We start from the raw sequence: 17,839 nt of genomic DNA, 5'->3' as shown, positions 1-17,839 counted from the left end.
AATCTTCATGCACATACAGGAAATTCTGGAAACCCAAACCAATGAAGTAAAGATTTTGCATAATGTAAGGAAAAAAAACCTCAACCCTGCATCAAGATAAGGGAATGACTTAAAAGTTGGAAAGAATAAATTTCCATCAAGAAGAAATCAATAGACATTTAAGCAGTCTTTGCTAATACTGTGTAATTATTCTACTCAGATCATCTTTTTTAATATCTTTCTTAGGGTCTTTTTCTAATATGCAAGACTATAGCACATAACTATTTATAACAATATTATTCTTCAGTTTACCTGAACTCTGTAGAGCTACTGCACCTGTTGGTGTTGTTGCCATTTGTGTAACAATCACTCTATTACCAAACTCTTCATACTCGTTTGTCTGTTAGTAACAAATATAAAAGCACTGTGTTAGTTATTCAGAGGGCATGAAACTCTCAAATGATCTCTTAAATATTGATCTTTCCTACACTTGTTCACAGAATTTAATCCACCGCATGGTTAGACTTGAACAGTTCATAGATATTATCCTCTACAGACTTACTGGGGTCAGATTCCAAACCAACCATCTTTATCAAGTATCTTATCAAAATTTAAATGCAAAATACTATGGTTGAGACATGTAACATCAGCAAAAAATAAAAACATTAGAATGATAATGTTTTTTGCACAGATTCATTAGGATGTCTGTAACATTATGGTTTTTCTCTTAAAATGTGTATTATCCAATTTTTGGTTACATTTCAAGTATTGTCTAGCATATATCTAGGTTTCAACACCACCTACCAACTTGGTCTGGAAAAATTTGCACTTAGAAGAAAAAAAGAAAAATATTTTGCTTAGCATTTCAAACTTTACAGCAAAAAGTCAGAAAAACTAAATATATGCCTGACATTCTGAAGATGAGTAACATCCAACAAACTTAAATCAGGTGTGGCACCAATATCAAAGATGATATTTTAAATTCATTTTTGCAAAAATTAAGTGACAAAATGGTTTCTGGATTTATTTTCTTATTACTTTTTTTCTTCTTTATTTTATTATAACCATTAAAAGAAAGAAAAACTGTACAGACTCTGTAATGCTTACCTGGAGTTTTTTTGATAAACTGCTGAACATAAAGTTCACACAGTCATTCATGGCACCTGAACTATGAAGCAGAAATAGTCCTTTGGGTGTGGCAGAAAAATTTAGCAAGGCATCTAACAAAGTCTCTTCCCATAACAAACTGCAAGAGTAACAAAATAATAATTAAAAAATATATGTAAAAAGCACAGGAAAAAAGAAAAACTACAATTTCTAACTTTGAAAAACAACACCACTTCATTCACTGGACTATGTTTACTCTATATGTTTACTCTATGTTAGTTTAAAAAAAAGCATTTGAGAAAGTTATAATATGTATTAGACTGTATTTTGTACAAACATTCAATCTCATCCTGGCAAAACTGAGGTTAGGTAGGAACACAGAAGAGAAAGACAAAATAATGGGGAACCCAAAAGACCCATGCCATCCTTAAACGTACTTACAACTTACTATCTGACTCTAGACAAGTCTTTTAAGGTATTAATGTGGCAGTTACAAATTGGCAAAGCAGGCACAGAATTTCTCACCAATGTAAAAACACTATGAAGAACTAATAAAATCTGACGTTTGAGGAGATAAAGGCTCCTGCTAGAAATTAGTATAGAATTATGAAAATAAGGTGCTATATATACACAATTTCACATCGTAACAGCAGAAATGGAAAATATGTTCTACAGACATGGCAGGAAGAACAGCCATTGCAAGAATAAAGTATGATGATACCCTCTGCCCTACAAAATATTCTATGACCTAAAAAGAACAGTGAAGCAATTACAGCACCTTTCACTAGGTACCATCCTTGCAGGTATCAGTAGACTCTTGTGATTCTGCTTCTCTAAAAGCATTTGCTTCCTGGATTGTCATCTGTAGTTCTCCTTTCCCATTTTTGACTCCTATCACCAGCAAGCAGCATGTAGCTTTCCTCATAGCAGTCAACCATTACCCCAACCTTTAATCATTTCTCCTGCAGAATCCCTGCAATGTCACGTTTGGAAGCAAAAATTTCACCCAGAAATGTATCAGCATGTCTTTTTCCATAGTTAAATGGAAAATCTAGATGCTAGGAGGAAATTGGAGCTTGTGTCAATGGTAGTGATTAGTGACAACCTCCTCAGTCGGAGCTCTGCATCCCTAGATTTCTTTTTACCACTAGATTTGAATTGCTACAACCAGTTCACGTGCCATCACTACAGACTAGAGTAACAACTGTTGAGGTATCTTTGCAAATTATACATGAAATCTATGGTATAGTATAAACAAGGATCTACTTAATTAACTAGGTTCTGCACTAACACTAACATCACCCTGAATTTTCAGGCTCCCAACTATTTGTGTATTTCTCACCTTGATGCATACAAACATCTATAAAGGGACATTAAATTTTAGCATAAAAGGAAGGATGCCTTTCACTTAATATGTACCAGGTTTTCAGCCAGAATGCTGCCAATCTTGCTACATAGTATTTTGAAGGTGTAGATACCATTCAGCAGAACAGCATTTTAAATTAACACCACGTCAAAGCCATAAGATAAACTCTGACAGCAATTTTGGTTTATGCTTTCTAATTCACATTTTCCTCAAACCAATTTCTGTAGTCAGAAAGAATAAACTATAAGTCAATTTCACATAGAATACACACAAGTCTGTAAGCCAAGAAAGTCCTGAAAGGTCAAGAACAATTTTGTAACTCTACTGAGAGCTATGCTAGGATAACTTCACTCCCTCTATCTACCCCTATATTTTTGGCAAAAAAAATACAGGGTTATAAGGTGCCTCAATTGTGGATAAAGCAGCAGTGTGTGTTCATACTTGTGCATGTGCAAAAATTAAGCATCAACTTACATGTTTTTTGACTCTAGACTTATTGATGAAGTTGAGTCTGCGCCAGTTACAGGAGTGGGTATTCTTTCTGAAAGCAAACTCGTCTGTGAAATAAAAAAAAAACAAAACACCAAAACTCATTACTGTTTATTTACACCATTTTTGAAATCCAGATCTTGCTCATTCTCTTGTTATAGATCAAAAAAATAATGGTGATCAGGTTGTAGTCCAGCCTTTAGCACAGAATACACTATTCCATTACATTTTTTCTTCCAGGAAAGCTTATTTTTTATTTTTACCTTGGGTACAAACCATTTTAAAGGTAGTACATTTTAAAAATTTTTATTACAATTCTTAAAATAAAAAACTCTTTCTTTATACTTTTTAACTGGAGACTCCCAAAGCAAAAAATTGGCATAAAAAATTTAAAAAAAAATATCCAAAAGCAACTCTTTATTCCACTTCTGTCACAGGTAATGGAAATAACAGCCTCTGGAGTCAACAACTCAATACCAAATTTATTAAGTAATTCTGCCAATTTTAATTTTATTCATGTATAAATTATATAAATTTATCTATATCAGTATGCATATAATTACAGCTACAGGCACAGATAAATATATATACATGTTTTTATATTTGACGGAGTTTCTAATTTAAGTGATATTTGAAAACAACTGGTGTGAAAAACACTGTATATTTAAGATGAATGATTTAAGCTGGTTTATGTTTCTAGGGATAAAAAGCATATTACACCATTCTAATGTAAGTAAGGAGTCATTCATTTACTCTCTTATAAATGTGATCTAATAAATCCACAAAAGATTCCTCTATTCAACAAGTCAGTTGTCCTGGATATGTTCATTCCCATTTTATTATCATCTGTACAAATTCCGTCCCATTCTAGCAGAATCCGCCATGAAAAAAAAATGTTTCTCCATTAGTCTTAAAACTCCAGGAGACGTGTAAAATACGAGGAAACAAATTACCAGTCTATCTGTTAAAAAATTGTTGCTACTGCTTGCATAAAGTCCACCAAAGTCCACCATTTTTGCTACACTATAAATGGTAGAATATTTTATAAACTGCAGATGTTTTAAAATTGAACAATGACAGAAAATATAAAAAGCAATCAAGATGGCAGAGTTGAAAATGTGACTTTCCTGTACTAACTTGTCAGTTCTGAAGTCCTTGAATATATAGATTCCACTTCAGCCTCAATTTGACCTCCAAAGAGACGTTAAGAAATGGCACTTTGTCAGTTAAATGTTTCATGATTTTTTTTAAATTCAACACATTTAGCCTACTTATCTTGTATGTGTCAAAACAATTTGTCTAAATGATGTTCTATACCATAATAAAGGATTTTAATGCGGGAAGAAGTCTTTGCATGTGCAAATGCTGTGGTGCATAGAGCAAATAACTGGAAATGCCCATCAAAAGCATGTAACAGTCTGCCTACGATAAACATTAAATAGAGTAACGGGTTGGTTCAAGTAAGACTGACTATTTACACAATAGGAAAGCACAAAAAGACAGACAGATTGTTGAGTTATGTAAATTACAGCATGATTCAAGAGAACTAAACTCCTTAATTCAATAAAATCCTTCTCAGCGCAAGGAAGAGCCTAAGTTTCAAAACCAACATTCTCTGATGAGAAAGAGTTTACTGTGATATAATTATGATTGTAAGTAATAATATATTTTATTTTCAATGAAAACGTATGCTTTCATGATAATATTCACATATAAAAGCAGTGAGAAATACCCACAGCTGGTGATTTAAGTCTCTCTCCTATTCATGTTCTATCTTTCTGACGTTTTTCTGCCTCAGTTTAGACTGTGACTGTATTTTTAAAATTTCTAATCATAATAAAAGCATACAGCATTTGACAGGAAGAATAGCTATTCCATTCTCTTTCCCTTGCAATTCAATCTCTCTCCCACTTCCTCACCTCCAAAAAGAATCTTTAGGTTTTTAGCCAATTTTTTCTTCTAGCTTGATCTGATCCTTCTCTAAGAAAATATTTTACAGTCACTGGAGGAAAAGAGATGGTTACATTTTTCAGTATGAAGTGAAACAACACAGCTAAATTTTGGTTTTCCACTAAGAGTTCTAATATCTATAGTTTAAATATGCTTTCAGTTTAGCTGGAAGCCAAAGTTGAAGCTTTGTATGCTACCCTTACTTAAATGCTGCTGACGTTATTTTAACGATTCAAGTGTTTGCTTGAATTTTACTTCACTGTGAACTTTTTGAAAACTGCTCTTGCAGCATCTGCTGCCATTTTCCCATCTTAACTAAAATTTTATAGTAATAGATAAGAATTTTCACACTGCATATAGCTATCAGAACAATGAAAAGAGAATTAGTGAATAAAGCAGAGATCCATATACCTTGTTCAGTAAATTTGTAACAGAAAGCAGAATATGCAGAACTGTTGGACCCAAGCTCTTTCATGCAGAAAAAGCATTACACTAGCAATCAAACCGAAGTTGAAGTACAGACTCCACACTTTGAAGATATCCAAGTACACAGGTAAGACAAGAACTCCTGCCTGGAACTTCTCATTATGGTCTCTTGAGAATATTTCAGTGGCATCTAACCATGTAAGTCAAATATTTGGAATCTCCTTTTTTTCTCCATATATCCCACCAAAACTAACTGGTTTAACCTAAAAATTACTAAGACCACATCTCAGGAGTTTTTCCTTTCAAAATATCCCAAAACAAGAGTGAAGACCAGATCTGTGATGGACACTGGCTATCATGACATCAGGTGACCTCTAGCATCAAGGACAATGTTTAGAAAGGAGTTACCTATGAATGATAGGTCTATCCATGCATCTTGAAAGTTCCTGATTTAATCTTAAGGCACAGAAGTCTCAAACTAAGCTTCTGCTAGGTTCACATAGCGAAGGAAAATTTTAAAAGTAAAACTTCATTTTTAGAACAATTCCAAGCATTATTTCTCTACTTAAATATACGCAACCTGAAGCAAAGAACAACTGTTACATAAGCTGAACCTCTTACAGTAAGATTTTTTTCCAATCTTCCCAATCCAAAACAAGATTTACCTTTTTCCAGGCCTCTCCAATAGATTCATGCAAGCCATAAGGAATTAGCACCTGCAGGCCTTCACAAGTTCTGTACATCTGACGACATACAAAAATGAACGCTCCTTTAACAACTGGCAAATTCTCGGATCCAGATAAAAGAGCAATGTCATCACGAAGAAGTTTCTTTGTAAACTGAACAATTACATGAACAGCTGTAGGACTAGAAATAAAATAACAGTTTTAAAATGTTGTTTTGTAGTCATCAATAAACCTTGAAACAAATCCTTTGACTAAACTTATTTAAATTTTTCTAGGGGAAAAGAAATTACCGAAAGAAACTACAACCCGCTATGGAAGGTCCAACTATATTATAACTTTTAACACCAGTCAGAAGAAATGTACAGCAAGTGATTTTACTTTGGCTACAGGTCTACTATAAAGCACAAATGCATCGATTGTTTTCCATCCAGCCCACATAGCCATGAAATACACAGACTGTACGTTTTATAGAAGTCCAGTTGAGAAGAGTAACAAGACAATCATTTTAGCTTCTGCTTAATCAGTGTTAAGGATATCACTAAAAGGCAAAATTTGTCCTTGTTCTTCCTTTTTCCTATCTGAAATCTCCTTCTGAAGTCTTCCAGGATTGCAATGCAAAGGACAACTCTTTCTCCAAAATACCATCTTTTACTTCCAACCTCACTTAAGAACATACACAACTTCTGAGATTCCTTCACTTAGGAGACATACATTCCATATATTTTCATGACCTGCAGCTTAGCTATTTTTAAAAGCTAATCTCAATTTTACTGCCCAGTTTCAAGTTTTAGCATCAGCTAACAAAATACTACCAACAGGATCACACAGATCCTAAATTAGGTACAGTGTTACGAACGTCAGCTTCTGATACAAGATCTGTATCTACTACATGTATTGAAAAGTGAATGCTACATTAAATCTATTCTTTCAATAAGTTAGGTTGATTTTTAATATTTATCCTAAAAACAAACAAACAAAAAACAGAGAAGAAAGGCCTTTGGCCTGAACAGCAGCACTATGAATATAACGGAACTACATTCAGAGAAAGGAAAGCTCTCACATGGATAAGAAAAACAAGTAAACCATGGAAATCTCCCTTAATAAAAGTGTTGCTATAAATTGTCATTTCACATGCTTATAAACATAAATGTCTCCCTAATACATTATCTAAAACACTTACTACTTTACTTGATGATCAGATATTTTACTCCAAACATAAACAAATCACGTTATAGATAAATGAAAAAACAGAAAATGAGTCTCATAAGACTAATGTAATTCATTAAAGTACTCACTAATGCTATTCATTAATGCGCTCTTACCTATCTTCTTTGGCAGTTTTTTCATTTTCTCCATATAGAAGAAGAGAAAGACCATCTTCTACAGCAGCAATCCTTGCCAAAATATCAGCTACATCAATTAAAGTAGTTTCAAGACAATTTATATACACCTATTTGGAAAGAAAAAAGTTTTCAATTCAATGCTTTTGTGAAAGCTGTTTATTCAAGTCTGGCTTACATATGCAGAACCCGAAGGTCACCTTTCTGATGATTGCTTAATGGCCTAAACAAAATAAGTAAACAGCCTATGTTCAAATGCCCTCACACAGAAATCTTCATCACAAATGGCAATAATTGTCATTTTTAATGATTATGGCACAAGTTTAATGACTGCACAGATACAGAGAACAGACATTTCTGAACTCCTTTTCTCTTTTGCCACCATGAATGTGGAAAGGCTCTTGATACGTCATCTAGGGGTATAACAGCAATCAAGGTGAGAAACACGCTAACTCCCTCACTGCTGCATATGCATTGGCAACTCTTTGGCTAGAAATGGAATTTCTAGTTCCCAGGAAGGTCTTCGTGTCCACCTCACTTCTAGGCTGCAGTAGGCCCAAACAGCTTTGGAATCATGAGGAAAGTCTTTCCCACTGGAGCAAAGCAAAAGTTATCTGCCAATTCCTTATTCAATTCAGAGCACTGTATAGGCACAACTACGCTGTAATCAAAGCGGACCAATATTTAACACTGGGGTTCAGACTGTTCAGTCTGGTATCATCACTAATGAATGCACCACCCAAATTAATGCTCAACTGGTCATTGGTCATTAACAAGTGAAGTCAATATTCCAATAGCAGACAAGCTGTGACAGTGTGACACTCCCCCCACCGCTCCCCCAACCTTTATCTCCCGTAACCCTGCTCAAGTGATAACCACCAGTGGCAGTCATAACGGACATGTCTGGTCATGATGGCTGCATCTGGCTCAAAGTGGATTCAGGAGACAGATAACAACGCAATAGCCAAGGCCTATCGTGCAATGTGCCCACCTAATCACAGTGAAGAAACTAAAATCTGTGGTCAGTACACAAACGCAACTATGAGCCAGTCATTTTACCCCCATAAATAGTGAGCAGCCCAAGAACCCTTGGAGCTCTCTTGCACAGCAGCGGGCTGCACACCAGGATCTCCCCTTGAGTCCCTTACCATTGAACCTTGTTAACTCACTGGTTTATATCAATAAAGTATATTTTTGCTTCTCTCTCTTACGAGTGAAGTGCATCACTCCCTCCATCTGTGACACAAGCAGAACATGGGTGCTCCATGAAGAACCCATCAGGGAGCAGCAAGGTCAGGATAGTCTGCAAGGGACAAAAAGCCAGGAACTGAGTGTGATAACAAGGCAGGCAGAGGCAGTGGCTTGCCATCGGATGAGCAGGCAATCCCACTATACCCAAGCAAGGTGAGCAGACAAAGTCCAGTGATAGCAACTAGGTTCACCCAACAGCCCAGATCCCCTCCACAGTGATGAGGGAGGTCCAAGGTTAAGCCAGAAAGCCGAGTCAGTGAGTCAGGGTCAGCTCCAGACAGAGTAAACAGAGTCAGACACAGCCCAATGATTACCAGGGAACCAGATCTATAGTGACAAAGCAGGTATGAGGTAAAGCAAGCAAAGAAGTGATGTCTGTGGGGCAGGGTTCAGATCAATGGGACATTAGGCTTCCAGGCAGCTACAACATAGTACAGGCAGGAAATGAGGACAAGAATCTCAGCTTAAACAACACTCCTGAGTGCAAGGTGGAGCGAGTCCACACCAAGGTTTATTAGCAGAGTCATCACTGGGGGATCTCTGCTGAGGCTTCCTAGCAGAGCTTTCTCAAACAGCTCTCTTCAAGGCTGGACACCCACACTATTACCTATGCTGGCCCTGAGCCCAGGCTACCAAGCCCAGGGGAGGGGAAATAATGGGGAGATGTGCAGAGGATCTGACAGTAAACAGCAGCTGTAATTCCAGAATACTTACGCAGTGTCCTAAAGGTACTCAGCAAAACTCTGTTCCTGTCCATATGCCTCAATAATTTATTTGGTCATAAGATAATCAGAACATACCTTCTCATCCAGGGACTGAGAAACACTCCAAATTCCTAGGACTTATACACAAATGTACTCACAAAGAAGGACAGTTTTCAAAGTGAGAAGTCCTCTTTGGCAGCTTCCCCCTACCCACACCCAGGACAACAGAGCAGAGTCAACAGCGAGATGAGCTAGGGGAGATTACTGTTCCCAGTAACACTTGTTAAATATCTGGTATGTCAGAATGGGGAATAAAGCACCACTCTCCTGAAGCTGAATCCACTGCTTAAATCTTTTCCACTCTTCTGTTATTCATCAAGGACAGCTGTACTCACAAGAGAAATTATTTTTTAAAATGCTATGCAGTCCAGCTCCTGCTGCTTCTCTTACAGGTAGCTCTATATTTTATATAGTGCACAGGGGAAAAATAGTCTTCCTACTTTAAAATTTAAGGAATTTACTATTAACACAGGTGGTCAAAGTAACCCAAGAGAAATATACCATTTTGACTTCGGTTTATTAGTTACAATTTTCAATGATACAGAGGGTTAAAAACCTCCCTGACCTTTTATTTTTAGGTTACTATGTATCACGGTTCAGGATTCTAAGAAAGGAACACACTGCTGTCACTGTTTCTTCAAGAGTGTTATTATTTTGCTTTCCCTGTGCAACACCAAAAAAAAAAACCCCAAAACATGGTACTTTATTTAAAATGCGAATGCAATGTTCTGCACCAGCTGTGCTTCAGCAGCAACGCAGAGGCTACAGAGCCCAAAAGGTCAATACTGCTGCCCACAAGCTGATCCTTCTGACAACTCCTACCTATAGCCACCAAGTTTGTCCTTCCCTCCACTACAGATACACAATACTACTCTGCTTAAAAGGCAAATAAGGCTTGTACTTATCTGAGTGAATTCAGAGCTCAAATGTAAAACAACAGCATTGTGTTTGCTCATTAGGCCCACTGTACAACCAAGGAGCTCCATATGCAGCTCCAGCACTACCCACCCCACAGCACCAGCTGAAGAAAGATGCATGCGTGGCCGTAGCCTTCCTTTTGACATAGGCATGGTCCAGTATTAGCATCCAGCATTAGGATTCCTGGGTTTCTATGAAGTGCCAATGGTTTGGTTGGGAAGAAAAACCAGTTCAAATTCTTGTAAAAGGGGAAGAGGGTCGCTCTGACTTGGTCTACCTTTTCTAGCTATTGGTTTGCCAGATGCAATACAAAACAATTTGTACCTTCGTTAGAACAAATATGACATATTCCACATTCACAACACATAACCAACCTACTAAAGCTACTGTATATTAAGTACTCCTGAACATGACCTATTTTTTTAAACAGACCAGTTACTAAGTCACAGGAGGGCTTACAATTTGTTAAGAGTTCAGCTACCTATGACAGACAGCTGAGCACAGCAGAAACAAAAAAAAAAAAAGGAAGAACTGTTAAAGGAATTATCTCAACGTTTAACTACTAATGTATAATAAAGAAGAGAGACAGTTGTATATGCCTTAGAATATCATGTGACCATAGAGATTGCCTGGGGGATTACACAGGCATCCATCACAACAAATCAATGAAGTATTGCCTTAGTACTGTTTTTAAGTTTGACTGTCAGTGTTCAAAGCATATGCAGGCTCAGTCATGTTTTGTATTTGAAAAAATTTGCACTAAATTTGTGTGATGTACAGTAAAAACAAGACAACTTAAAGTTTTAATCTTGCAAAAGCATCCATAGGTAGCCTTATAATAAAACGTATAAGTAATGCTACTGCATTACAGATACCCACAGAAGAGCTAAATTATTGACATGATCAAGTTTTTTCAGGACTATGGTTTTAAGCATTACAGAAATACATACTTTAAAATATTTACTCGGAAACCGACTGTTTACACTTTTGAAATAGCTTGGGAATATTTCTGTATGGGTAAAAATATTTTCAGGAATTAATATGAAGAGACTTTTCTGAAAAGTAAACAAACGCACTGAAAAAATAATCAGAAGGGTACCGACAAAATTCAACTTTCAGAACCTAGATGACGTATTTAAGTTAGGAACCCAGACTGTCTTTGCAAGCATGAGTCTCAGGAAGTAAATTCAAAACTTCTCAGCCATTAATTTTTCTCAAAGTCTCTTTATGTAAGACAGCTCAGGCTCCTCCATGGGCATTTCAGACCCTCAGCCTCTCTGTCTTGAGACTTAGAGTCACCTAGATCAATTAAATCATCTCAGTCAAAACAAAAACAATAGGGCAAGCTGAAACCATAACTAGACCTTCAAGTACCTAGAGGTAGATAGTATTTCCCAAGATTTTTACAGTTCTTATAGAAATGATTAAAAAAAAAAAAACCCATACAAACAAAAAACAAACTCCTTTTACCAATTCAGAAAATAATAATTTTCCATGAAGAATTACGTATTTTACCTATACTGATTATTGAGAACACTTAACTTCAAGCTGCCAGCTGAATTTAAAAAGTAATAAAAGCAGGTTGCCTTTTAAATAGCAGGTAGAGCAAATAAGCATCCAAGAAATATCCAAAAGACACACAAAAATGTTGGAAGAAAAAAAAAATTAAGCGATACGATTTTCCCAAGGGAATGGTCTCACTACAGCACAATTTTTGCTACTATTCACAAGATTTCAAGAAAACCAAGTTTGTCAGACCAATCACAATGACAGCCTATGCTATTTAGAGCATACTATTATAGCTAATATAGAAAATACTACAGCAGTTACTAGGAGACTAAACGAATCTTCTACATAGAAAATACAGAATGAATATATTCTATAGATTCAAAAATATTTGGAAGATTACTACAAACCTCTGTGCCACTCAGTAAACTTTGAACAGGATGAAGTAGGGCATCTATCACTGCATCCGTATATAAACATTCAGCAGCACATTCTGTTTGATCGCAAAAAACTTGCAGAATCTCCATAACAAGACTTGCTGGAGAATAATTGTCTGGTGAACACAAGAAGTATTTGTTTATATTTTATCTTACACAAACATACCTACATGGCTTATGTAGATGCTTCTGAATTCTAATTTTGTTAGGCACTGATTTAACACAGTTAGAGGGAAGAAGAAAAGGTAAGGGAGGAAGGGAAGAGAAAAATCTGCACAAATTACAGACCCAAATTAAAAATTGCGAAAGTTACCAGATGCCTTATTATAACTACATATATTAGCATATATTAAAAACAAACATTTACCTGTATGCGCTGCCAAAGCTGCCTTTGGGTAACTTGGAGAGTAATAAATAAGCTGAGTAAATAATACCAACAGATCGGTTATGGATACACTATCTATTAAAAAAAAAAAAAAAAAGAGGAAATTACTCTGCAAATTAAAGTGCAACTTTAATTTTACAAATGAAATGGATTTTGTAAATATATGTGAACGATGTTTTGCTTTATTGAGGAAATCAACATACGTACAACTGATAAAGCAAAGGACATACACGTCCCTGGGACTCTACCAAGGTATTTCATGATCAACTTATAAGGCTTGATCTTGCTCCCAATTTAGCCAATAGCAATTTTACTGTGTCTTCAATTGAAACAAATGGCAGACAAAGTTTGAGAAAGCTGAATATACACAGCTGTAGGAAAAAGCATTACCTTGCTATTAGATTAAGTGAAACAACTGGAAAAGAGACAAGCTGTCAGACAACTCTTCCTCAGGTCTGAAACAAAGTAACAAACATGTAGCTAAATGCAGGTTGGAAGCTATTGCTCCAAGTTTAATGTAATTATGTTAATAAATCAGACAATTTGTGGGGAAAGAGTTGCTATCCATGAAGCTGAGAAGGACACTATTAAGAAGACAGATGGTGGGATCGTTACTTTTGTAGGGAAGAGGAAAAAGCAACCATCACCAATGGATCACTGCTTGAATGTTGCTATACAGATAATCCATGAACGACAAAAGCACTCAATTAGTAGGTGTTTCTTCCTCACAACTGCTCTGCATTGGATATTTTAAGTCCTGATCCTCAAACCAGAGGGACAAAATACCTTCAAAAGACAAGTCTCAGAATTAGTATCCAGTAATGGTTTGAATTCTACGCTGAATTAATAAAGTTATTAATGTAATGGAATGCTACAATTGTTCTCACACACTTGCATTTGCCAACCCTGCACAATGTATCTCCATATGCTGATTTCTCTGGATGTCCAAGGGCTTTTCCATCTCGTATCTTCTGTCCTTATTAACAGCTCTGTTCCACAGGTACCTTTTCCTCTACCTGGTTTACATTAATTCTATTAATAGGTTAATCTCAGAGCAATTGTTTTCAACTTGCAATTAGCTTGAAATACTGATTTTGTTTCACACCTGAAAAACAGTTTTTGTCCCTGGATGTCTCTCTTCCAACCAATTATATCAATTGGTTTGACAAAAGGTATTACTCATGCCTAGAAAGACTGAATCATTTACACACTTATCCAACTCTCCTTCAACATGAAATTAATGTACTAAACATAAGGATAAAAGTGATCTATTCAACCACATCCATCAAAGATTAAAAAACTGTGTTGATGCTCAAAATTACCTATACCATCTTTTAAGAAAGGTTTCCAGGCACAGAATTGCTGAACAGAGTATTGTCCTGTAATGTCCACAATATTGCAGTGGAAACATACATCAAGTATGGATAAAGTGTTGCTCAACAGGTTTCATTTTCCTCAGCCCTCCACTTACCTTTTTTATTTTTCAGCTGTACTGGAAAGAGATTTCGGCCTTGCTTATAAATCAACAATCTTCCTAAAAGGCATAGCGAATGAACAAAATAGATGTACTGCAATTCAGGTCCAGTGTAAGAAAAGTTCTGCTTATCACCTTTAACAATAAAACCAAAAAATTAGAACTTGACTCTTTTAGTTTACTCTACAGTACCTAGCTACTACCTGCAATGTATGTAGATCATTTTGTATATAAAGACAGCCAGCTTAAGTAACTAACCACTGCTATTAGTGTTTTCTCAAAAGACACACATACAATATTTTGGGAAAAAAAAGAACAGATAGAATATCTTCCTCTTGAGGTAGCATGCTGAAAGACCTAGAGAATACGGATGTATATGCACATGATGCAAGACATGCGAAGATACTCACTACAATGCTGCTGGGAGAAGTCATTGACTCTGGAATTTTTATTAACTGCTGCCTTGCAAAATTCAAAATAATCAAGACATTGCTGGACAGCTGCAATAACCTGTGGAAAAAAGCACAAAATAATAAAATACCTTGTATTTTACAATAAAGTAATTCTCTGTTGTATCCAAGTACTGTCTTTTAACACAAGGACCTAAATATTCACTTCACTGCAATTACCTCATGTTTCAGTCCTTTGGATGGGTTAACCAACAGGAGGCAAAATTTTACAGGGCTATTAAAACACATTGCCATTATTATTACCTTACCACACTACCAGCTCTATAAGCATTAAGACAATCTATGAAAAAGAGTACAGAGAACATGCAAGTATTTTGAGAAGTTAATGTCAATCTGTGATTGCCATATTGTCATTACTATGGAAGATTTTCATTTTCCACACGTGAAAACCTTTGTCTTGAACTGTAAGTTTGGTTGTTGGGTGCTGTCAGTGCTACTACTGTTCTTTGCAGAAGTGCTGTATCATTATCATAGCATTATCACCTAATCAATGTATATAAATGTTTAAAAATTATCAGCATGGATTTAGAAATGAATCACAAATATTGTTCATATGAACAAAGAAGTACATTTAGATTTATTACAGTGTGCAGGTGCTAACATTGATTCACAAGTGTAAGTAAAATAGAGAGATATATGTAATAAAAAAAATATTTAATCGGATGTTTACTCTATGCTTATAAATTAGATTAGACTACCCTGCTCACAGACTTCCTATCATAAACTTTTTCTTGCATGGAACACGCTTTATTCTATGCATACAGATAAACAAGACAAACATCTTTTATAGTTGCCTGTATCCTCATCTCCCATCTTTAGGTTTCACCAGTCACATCTATTCTACATTCTATTTCATTTGTATTACAAGATTTTACAAAACAAAGCCAGAGTCCTGTCTATGTGAATGGGTCTGACATCTATATTCATCTTACTGAAAACAATGAAACTTCCATCCCAGTGAAGAGATCTGCCCATACAGAATATGTGAGAGGATTAACACCTACATTACTAACGATACTTTCCCCAGTGTGGTTTATTTTGCTGACACTTTGAATCCTTAATGCTTCCTATCACAACTTAAAGAACACAATGGTGGTTTGTTTGTCTCTTTCCATCAAATATCCAAATTCAGCATAGAGTTTTTATAGTATTTTTTCATGCACCATTTGCTATTTTTACATTGTCAGAAATAATTCTCAATATGAATGCAACATACGGAATTAATACAAAATAATCCTAGTTAACTACCTGCTATAAAACACCCAAATTTCCCCTTACTCAAAGCTGGTCACATACCCGCCTTTGCATTTAACAATGATTCATTTAAGCAAAGAGAAATTGGAAAAAAAAAAATCAAAAATGCTCATCCAGCTAAACAACAAGGAACAGCTCTGACAAAATGGAAAAAAGGAAAAAAATATGCTCAAACCACAATGTGCAAATGAAGAACAAGTTCCAAGTAAATTTGCCTTGGGAAATACTTACCAAAGATTTATATTTCTTTTCCAAAAGCCTAAGTACCACTGTTCTGCTGTAATACGCATGCTAAAATGACAAAGAAGAACTAATGTCAACTTCAAACATCTAAGTTTTATTTTTTAATTAAAAAGTAGAAATCATCTCCAATTCTGTTCTATTAGGGATCCTGTGCACAGTACATATTCAATGTATTGAACTCCAGTTTGTGTAAACCAGTATTATAGGCAACCGAGCCTTTTGTTTGCAGTACATTTAAGATAAAAAAAATGATGTCATTAGAAGAACGTGTAGCAGAACATGCAATAAACAGAAATAAACAATAACGACACTGAAATGTTAGACTACCTGTTTTGACATTGCCATGTAAATCCTAAATTATAAGTTTATACATGGTAGGCTGCAAAAAGCTCTAATGTCCACTGGAGGTTAGCAAGTTGTGTGCAGCATATCATACATATAACTGTACTTTCATGCTCACTGGTTCTTCCAGAAAAATATTTGCATCATTTGCTGGCTGTCAGTCAATTACCACAAAGGGACTGAAGTCCCAAAGCGCAGTAAGTTCTCAGAAATTTTACGAAAACTAGTAACTGAGTAGAAATGGAGGGGGAGAGTAGTGTTAAAGGGCAAAGGACATAAATGCCTAAAAAACCCCCAGACTTCCTTAATTGCAGTATTCGTTATAGGTTGTTATCAGGTCTCAATAGGTCTGCGATAATAATAGTCATAAATCAAACTTTTCAAAATACATGTCAGACATGAACAAGTTATGTGTTGTTGGGGTGGGGTTTTTTTGCTTACCGTCCACTTTTTAAACCATATTGCTTTGATATCTAGCAGAGCCAAGAAGTAGATTGGACTCAAAAAATCTGGAGAGGCAGGATGATTAGGCTCATGTTTTACTGACAAAAGTGACAAGGTACTCTCCACTACTTCTTCCATGTACCTTATGACACAAATAGTAAAAAAATGAACAGAAAACAAGAGTCTGTTAAATCCACCAATAATGCTCAGGAACAAATTTCTGGTAAAACCTCATTGTTCAGGTAAATCATAAATATCAACAACATTATCTTTAACTTGATCCTGTAAGGATATTCTTTGTATTACCATGAATAGAACTAATAACAACATATGTGTGTTTTCTCCAACATGATTACATATTTGATTACACTTGTTACTTTGTAAAACATCAAAATGATTTTTGTTAAAAAGCACTTAGAACACTTCAAAAGTTAACTAAGCAGCTTAATATGACCTATGACTACTCCTATACAACTTCCATATTCCACTTTTCCCAGCCTCTATTTATATTCCCCCGCCTTATCACTGACCAGTCATCTGTGCATCCTGTAATCAACCTTTTGCTAAAATTACATGCATCTAATTATATGTCAAAAATCATTAAATTAAGAAACAGTGACAGGTTTTTGAAGGTGACATACTTTTCTGGATGACGAATCCAGGAAGAGGGAGCTTCCTTTTGGTACTCATTTAAAAGGCGGACCTGAAAACATAATTATTAAAATTAAAAAATAAATAATGCATGATGCTTCAGTAATGACAAAAGAAAGTATGGAAAGTTCAGTTATACCTTTTTAAGTAAATGATTTATATCTGTGTTAGATACATCCAGGCCAGCTGAAATACGAAGAGAATATTCTCCAGAAAGAAAGTACAACTCCAAGTGTCTTGCTAAAAAAGAAGGGGAAAAAAAAAAAAGAAACCCTCACCTCCATGACAATAGTGGCAAAACAGACTTATTATACAGCTTCATTATAAGAGTTAACTGATTTTCAGGAAGTACATAAC

At 35.6% G+C, this 17,839-nt stretch overlaps 1 protein-coding gene across 1 annotated transcript in view; it reads right to left on the bottom strand.

Moving 5' to 3' along the window:
* TBC1D32 (TBC1 domain family member 32) overlaps positions 1-17,839 on the bottom strand; it is a 95,667-nt gene that overhangs the window by 68,677 nt on the left and 9,151 nt on the right. Inside the window, exons 7-19 of the mRNA XM_075707715.1 lie at positions 17,622-17,722; positions 17,473-17,534; positions 16,829-16,973; positions 16,034-16,093; positions 14,489-14,588; positions 14,072-14,213; positions 12,587-12,675; positions 12,193-12,335; positions 7,326-7,453; positions 5,983-6,184; positions 2,927-3,009; positions 1,087-1,225; positions 292-379 (exon numbers count right to left, since the gene is read on the bottom strand). Coding sequence (XP_075563830.1) covers positions 292-379; positions 1,087-1,225; positions 2,927-3,009; positions 5,983-6,184; positions 7,326-7,453; positions 12,193-12,335; positions 12,587-12,675; positions 14,072-14,213; positions 14,489-14,588; positions 16,034-16,093; positions 16,829-16,973; positions 17,473-17,534; positions 17,622-17,722 — 1,482 coding nt within the window. The remainder of the gene's footprint in view (positions 1-291; positions 380-1,086; positions 1,226-2,926; positions 3,010-5,982; positions 6,185-7,325; positions 7,454-12,192; positions 12,336-12,586; positions 12,676-14,071; positions 14,214-14,488; positions 14,589-16,033; positions 16,094-16,828; positions 16,974-17,472; positions 17,535-17,621; positions 17,723-17,839) is intronic.

This window comes from Pelecanus crispus, chromosome 3 (assembly GCF_030463565.1).
Source record: "Pelecanus crispus isolate bPelCri1 chromosome 3, bPelCri1.pri, whole genome shotgun sequence".
In the NCBI taxonomy this organism is placed as follows: domain Eukaryota; kingdom Metazoa; phylum Chordata; class Aves; order Pelecaniformes; family Pelecanidae; genus Pelecanus; species Pelecanus crispus.
The sequence above is the reverse complement of the archived record's forward strand: the minus strand, read 5'-3'. Positions and strand labels throughout refer to the sequence as shown.